Raw genomic sequence first — 7676 nt, 5'->3', positions numbered from 1 at the left:
AGGAGCAGAAAGGCTGACGTTTCGGGCCTAGACCCTTCATCAGAAATTTCTGATTCAATTTTAACCCCACTGCGAAGCCTCTTCTAAGGATGCCTGCATTTCTGATGAAGGGTCTAGGCCCGAAATGTCAGCCTTTCTGCTCCTATGATGCTGCTTGGCCTGCTGTGTTCATCCAGCTCTGCACCTTGTTGTCTCGGATTCTCCAGCATCTGCAGTTCCCACTATCTCTGATCATAATGGCTCTATTCTGTTTGTCAAACTGACTGCATCCATTCACTTCAAAAGTAAATGAGGTATTAACTTTCAGTTTATAGTACTAATAACTTACAACCTTCTGGATGAACAGAGCTTTTGTTTTATAGCCAGGTATGTTGCCTGCTCCTCTCCTCTCCCCTTCCTTTCTCTTCTCCTCTTCCAGAAGACGGTGAACAATGGGAGACATGGCGCACAGGCACCAGGAACTCACCAATGACTGCTCAAGAAGTTGATCATAATGTACCATCTATACAATGAAAATCTTAAGCACTGCTGGAGAGATGTAAATTTTCATATCAAGATGGGTGAAGGGATCTGGACTATGCAGAGGGTGGGTAGACTGCGAGGATGTGATAAAGCAGAACTACAGGCTGCCAACTTAAAAGCAGACTGTATCTAGATGTGTTTCTGGGTCCAATCTGTCACAATGTCAGGAAATTTCAGTCATAATAGTGTTCAAGTTTGACAACTGACTCAACTATTAAAAAAAAGCAGGATTTTCAGACGCAGCTTTGCATGAGCGACTAAAAAGTTTGTCTTAAAACTTTTAACACTGAAGTGGATAATTAGACTATAAGACATCGGCGAAGAAGTAGGCCATTAGATTCATTGAGTATGGTTTTCCATTCCATGAGTTTGTAGTTGATCTGGTAACCCACAACTCCACTTTCCAATAACCCTTGATTTCTTTACCGTTTAAAATTCTTGTCAATCTCAGCCTTGAATATACTTAACAGCCCAGTTTCAATAGCATTCAGCAGCAAAGAGTTACACAGATTTAGTACTCTCAAGAGAAAGAAATTCCTTCTCATCTGATTGATTGATTGACTGATTTGTTTATTGTCACGTGCACCGAAGTGCTTTGTTTATGAGCAGTACGGGCAGATCATACTAAGCAAGGAAGTACAGATCGGAAACACTTAGAGGCATACAGGTTACATTGCACAGGGCGTGTGCTAGGCGAGACCAATGTGAGCAAGATCAGTATAATTTGAGGCTAGACAGTCCATTAATCAGTCTAGTGATGGCCGGGAAGAAGCTGTTCCTGAACCTGTTCATGCATGTGTTCAGGCTTCTGTATCTTCTGCCTGACAGAAGAAGTTGGAGGAGGTCATTACTGGGCTGCGATGGGTCTTTGATGATGTTGGCAGCCTTTCAGCAGCAGTGAGCTGTGTAAGTGGAGTCCATGGATGGAAGGCTTCCGTGATGTTTTGGGCTGTACACACCACCTTCTGTAGTTTCTTATCGTCCTGGGCAGAGCAATTGCCATACCAGGCCGCTATGCACTGAAACAGTATGCTTTCAATGGTGCACCTGCAGAAGTTGGTGAGGGTCCTTATGGACTTGCCAAATTTCCTGAGCCGCCTGATGAAGAAGAGGCGTTGATGTGCCTTCTTGACCGTCACATTTACAGGGGGATTCCAGGACAGGTTGTCAGTTATTGTCACTCTGAGGAAGTTGACACTCCCCACCTTCTCGACCTCAGTTCCGTTGATGTAGATGGGGGTGTGTTCTCCTCCTTTCTTTCTGAAATCAATAATCAGTTCTTTTATTTTGCAGACGTTGAGAGAGAGATTATTCTCATTGTACCACGTCCTAAAGCCCTCTATATCCCTTCTGTATTTTGACTCGTTGTCGTTAGATAACCGTCTTATTACGGTGGTGTCATCAGCAAACTTGCAGTGGCACTCATTCAGAATTTGGCAACACAGACGTGAGTGTACAGTGAGTACATTAGGGAGCTGAGGACGCATCCTTGGGGGATCCAGTGTTGAGTGTTATAGTGGAGGAGATGCAGTTACCTGTCTTCACTGCTTGGGGTCTGTGGGTCAGAAAGCTGAGGATCCAGTTGCAGAACAAGGAGCCGATTTCTGTCTTAATTGGGTGACTCTTAATCTGTGATTACGTCCCCTGGTCCTAGACTCTGTCACAAGAGGAAGCCACCTCCCTGTATCTACTCTGCCAAACCCCTTAATAATCTTAGTATTTCAGTAAGGACTCATCTCATTCTTCCAAATTCTAATAAGTATAGGCCCAATCTACTAAACCTCTCCTCGTAAGAAAACCTTTTCATACTCAGAATCAATCTGGTGAGCCTCCTCTGGACTGCTTCAAATGCCAGTTTATATTTTCTTCGAAAATGGAACCAAGACAGTCTTCTAGGTATGTCCTGACTAGTACTCTGTGTATTTTACGGAAAACCTGCGTACGGAGTTGTTGGTTGGTTCACCGAGCTGACTGGTTTTCATTCAAACATTTCATCTCCCTTCTAGTCAGTGCTGTGTAGCCTCCGCTGAAGCACTGTTGTTCTGTCCCGGTCTGAATTTATATGGTCCGATCTGTCACAGTGGGCAGTTTTGTTTCCGGTTTTGTACTGTATGTAGATAAGGTCTATTTCAACACGTTTGTTAATTGTATCGGTGGTTGAAAACCAGGCCTCCGGGGATTCTCGTACTTGTCTTTGTTTTGCTTGTCCTCGTACTGTAACTTTGTCCCAGTTAAATTGGTGTCCTTCTATGTCATAGTGTATTGAAACGAGGGAGAATCGGTCATGCCGTTTTGCAGCAAGTTGGTGTTCATGTATCTTGGTGGCGAGCTTCCTGTCCATCTGTCCTAAGTAGTGTTTCTCACAGTTTCTGCATGGTATTCTGTATATTCCATTTGTCCTGCTTATTGTGGGTATGAAGTCTTTTGTCCTTGACAGTAACAGGCAAAGTGTGGCTGTTGGTTTGTGTGCTATCCTTATTCCAAGAGGTTGTAGGAGTTTTATAGTCAGTTCTGATGTGTTTCTAACAGATGGTAGGGTGACCAGTGTGTTGGGGCGTTCAGTGTCTTCTTAATATTGTTTATTTGTCAGGCATTGGTGGACGAAGCTGTTTGGATAACCATCGTTTGCAAAGATTCTGTATAGGTGTTCCTCTTCGTTTTGGCGCAGCTCCGGGTTGTTGCAGTGAGTTATCGCTCGTTTAACCAGTCTTGGACACAGCTCTGTTTGTGGACACTATGGTGATTACTTTTCTAATTCAGGATTTGGTCTGCGGATGTAGTCTTTCTATATACGCTAGTAAGGAATTCAACATAATGGTGGAACGAACTAAGTGGTGAATTCCTTACCAGCATATACAGAAAGACTACACACACAGACCAAATCTTGAATTAAAACAGTAACCACCACAGCATCCACAAACAGAGCTGTGTCAATACTCTGTTTAAACCAGCGATAACTCACTGCAACACCCCGGAGCTGCACAAGATATTTTTTTTTTAAAATTACCACTGCAGTGGAATGGGCATGTTTTTAGTCATCAATAGAACCAACAAGCATGCAAGTATTCTGTACCCAAAACCATGTCAATACAGAATCTTAAAGTCTGATGCAGTGATATCTTCACATTTTAAATCAATTTTGCATTTTGTACAACATGAAAATGTTTTGCTACATCTCAAAATATCTTAAGGTGTGTGAATAATTTAAATATTTCATGAAAATAAAAATGTGCAAATAAATTAGTCATAGATTCAAATTAATCTCGGTCCCTTATGTACGGGATGTTGTTGAGGCCACTTTTGGAGTACAACGTACAGTTCTGTACGCCCTGTTACAGGAAGGATATTTTTAAATTGGAGAGGGTACGGTTAAGATTTACAAGGATGTTACCAGGACTGGAGGGTTTGAGGTAGACAAATAGACTGGATATGCTGGGACTTTTTCCACTGGAGCATAGGAGGTTAAGGGGTGACCTTATAGAGGTTTATAAAATCATGAGGGGCATAGATAAAATGAATAACAAAGGTCTTTTCCTTAGGGTTAGGGAGTTCAAAACCAGAGGGCATAATTGTAAGGTGAGAGGAGAAAGATTTAAAGGGGACCAGAGGGGCAACTATTTTACACAGAGAGCAGCTGAATTGCCAGAGGAAGTAGTAGATGCAGGTACAGTTAAAAGATATAAAAACATTTAAAAGACATTTGGACAGGGATAGGAAGGGTTTAGAGAGGTACAGGCCAAATACAGGCAAATGGGACTTGTTTAGTTTGGGAAATTTGATTGGCATGGACAAGTTGGTCCGAAGAGTCTGTTTTTGGGCTATGTGACTCTAAGACAGTGGAAGAACTTTATTTACACTTACAAAAATGTCTTTTGGCTAATTCTCCTCTCTATTCTATCCCTACCTCCAATACAAACTCAAGGAACTCATGAGCTTCTTTGCCACAAGCACTGAGCTAACTAAAGCATTTGTCTCTGCTGTTTCCTTCACTCCACTGTTCAATAGTCCAAACTTGTCCTCAGGATTCCCTTTTAGTCCTGTTCTTCTCTACTTTGAAGATGTTGTAAGTGGTCTTCTCCGTAAAATGACAACACTTGAACCCATCCACCATCCTTACAAATTACCACCCATTTCCAACATCCTTTTCACTTCAACTGCTTAAATGTATTATTGTTGCCAAATCCATTCCCAACTTGTCTGAAGTGCATGCTTGAATTGCTCCAGCCAGGCTTCCACCTCTACAACGTTATTTAGGTCCCGATGGCAACCTGCGATAGAACTACCGAGCAGCACTTACATAGCAAGAACCTGTTTGCTGAGGCTCAGTTTGGGTTCCTCTTGGGTCATTCAGCTCTTGAACTCATTAAAGGTTTGGTCAGTTTAAATCTACCATTCGTAAAACAAAATTCAGTTCCTGCCTAATTATGACGTCGCACCAGCCAGATGTCCTGCTCTTTCAGGCCCCGTTATGATATTAATTTTTTACATGCATCCTGGCAGAACAATCTGCACCTCAGTGCCACTCTTCTTGCTCGTCCAACTGTATATTTGACATCCAAAACTGAATGCACAAAAATAAATCCTCCAATTAAATATTGTGAAGTCCAGTCTTTGGTCACAATTACAGACTCAGCAGGGACTGATTGCATTGCTCCCCTTGAATACGAACTATTGTTTGCAATGTGTGTCATATTTGACATTGCATCTTTACCAACCCACTCACTTGTATCGATTCTGCCCCCAGCTACAATCGATCCGATGTTTAAACCCTTATCGCACTCATTTTGATTTTTCAACACACTCCCGTTGGACTTTCACATTCTACCCTCCACGAACATGAGGTCATTCAAATCTTACTTTAACAGTAGCACATCTAATGGAATTCTATTCTTTATTATGAGAATAATTGAATATAAAGGTAAGGATATTAATTGGTGAGAGCACATCTCTAAAGCTGCATAGTTTGGTCTCTTAATAAAGGAAGAAAGTAAATGCCTTGCAGTTAGTTCAAAGGAGGTTTACAAGATTGAAACCAGAATTGAGTAGGTTGTCTTATAAAGAAAGGTTGGACAGACTGCCCTTGTAGTTGCAAGTTGATAACTATCGTGGGGTGAGAAGAATGTTTTTTCCCTCAGAGGGTTTTACAACTTTGGAGGATTTGGTGAATGTTGTCAAAGGTGGGGATAGATAGTTTCTTGTTAGGCAAGGAAATCAAAAGTTTTTGGATTGATAAGAATGTAGAATTTAAAACACAAACATATCTGTGATATTCTTATTCAACAGTCTCAGCCAGCCTTCATCCAAACACTCACTCACTCAGACTGGCTCCCTGTAAAGAATGCATTAATTTTAAAATTATTATCACCCTTTTCAAATCCATCTATGGCGCTGGCTGTCCCTATTCCTTTTAGTCCACTGTCAGCATCTCTGATTCCAATTATTTCACCACAGGAAGTCATACCTTCAACTTCCAAGGTCCTTAGCCTCTTCCATCTTCCATGATTTTCCTTAAAACCTACGTCTTTTGACCATGGTTTTGGCTACCCTGATGTTGCCTGTTGTGTTTTTGTTATTGTAAAGTCACCAAGTGGTTGGCAAACTAAATTCCTGAAGTAGGTTAGGTGACTTTTTAATATTTATAAACAGACCTTTAAGGAAATACTGACTTTGAAGTTGGCTTGAACCTTTGCAGAGGGAAACATTTTCTCTTTCTTCAATTTCCCTGTACTAATCCTGTTTTGTTCTTTTCATTAAAACCCTTTGAGACGTGTTAAAAAAGACAAAGACTTCATACAAAGTTAACATTCAATACATAAATTAACAAGATGTGAACAAAATTCCATCTTTGAAAAGGGGCAAAATTCTCTCTTGGTTTGTCAAACTTACCAGGAACATGGACCTGAAGTTTTTGAGATCAATGAAGAAGTCATCAATGCTGACAGTTTTGGGATCAAAGACAAAGTAGTCACCCAGTCCTTTGTACAACTTCATCATATTGCTGTACATGTTGGAAAGTTTTTCATACTGGTCTCTTGCATGCTTGGCAAAGCTGTGAACTGTGGTTAAGGAATTTATTACAAAACAAATGTAATTATCCATTAAAAAACACAGAAAAGACAGTTGTAATTTTTGCAGCTACTCAATAATCCTGCTACTTAGGTAGAAAAACAAAAGTGGTCATGGCAATTTTATATTTTCCGTCAGCATAAAAAAAAACTTCCTAGTAAAACAAATGGCTTTTTGTAATTTTCTCTTTATTCATTCACAGGATGAGGGTGTCACTGGTCAGGCAGCATTGCCCATCCCTAATTGCCCGGAGGGCAGTTAAGAGTCAACCACATTGCTCAGAGTCTGGAATCACATGTAGGCCAGACCAGGTAAGGATGGCAGTTTCCTTCCCTAAAGGACATTACTGAACCAGATGGGTTTTTCCTGATAATTTACAATGGATTCATAGTCATCATTAGATTCTTAATTCCAGATATGCCATGGCAGGATTCAAAACAATTCCTCAGAACATTATCTGGATCTCTGGATTAACAGTCCAGAATTATACCACTAGGCCATCGCCTCCCCCTTATTCCATTCATTGCAACACCGTGTTTCTACAGCTTATTAATTAGTCATATTTTTCTGCTCATATCTCAATGCTGGTTAGAATAGGTAAAATAAGGCAAATAAACCCCCAAAAGGCAATAAATGATTTCTTCTATTAACACATGATCTTTTTTTTAAAAACTCTCAACCGGCATATATGCAGGGCCACTAAAAATGAAGAAACAAGGAGCTGGGCATTGGCAAAAAGATTAGACATGCCCATGACCTCAATCTGCAGAAGAATTGGATACGGACAATGTTAAAACACACTGATGAATGAGAATAAAAAGCCCAGGTTTTATTCTTAGAGGTGACCTTCAAAACAATGGTCACTTGTAAAAATATTTAGAGATTTCACTCTCAGTGCAGTTCCCGATACAACATAGTTAAAATAAAATGTAACTAATTACCAAGTTCTTGTTTTTCATTTTCAATTCAACATAAGTGACTAATGATTTAGAAATACCTGATTGTGAGTTTTCTTGTGAATGAAACAGTTGGCTCAATATTTTGCCATATTCAGTGACCTCAGACATTTAAAGTTCAACTTTTCTTGG

The 7676-nt window shown here is 40.4% G+C and overlaps 1 protein-coding gene across 1 annotated transcript in view; it reads right to left on the bottom strand.

Annotated features, from left to right (window-relative positions):
- LOC109914568 (protein diaphanous homolog 2-like) overlaps nt 1–6621 on the bottom strand; it is a 137933-nt gene extending 131312 nt beyond the window's left edge. Inside the window, exon 1 of the mRNA XM_048605334.1 lies at nt 6409–6621. Within this exon, the coding sequence (XP_048461291.1) occupies nt 6409–6621 (213 nt within the window). The remainder of the gene's footprint in view (nt 1–6408) is intronic.
- Between the last annotated feature and the right edge of the window lie 1055 nt (nt 6622–7676).

The sequence above is a fragment of the Rhincodon typus genome, chromosome 14, assembly GCF_021869965.1.
Source record: "Rhincodon typus isolate 14 chromosome 14, sRhiTyp1.1, whole genome shotgun sequence".
Taxonomy (NCBI): domain Eukaryota; kingdom Metazoa; phylum Chordata; class Chondrichthyes; order Orectolobiformes; family Rhincodontidae; genus Rhincodon; species Rhincodon typus.
The sequence above is the reverse complement of the archived record's forward strand: the minus strand, read 5'-3'. Positions and strand labels throughout refer to the sequence as shown.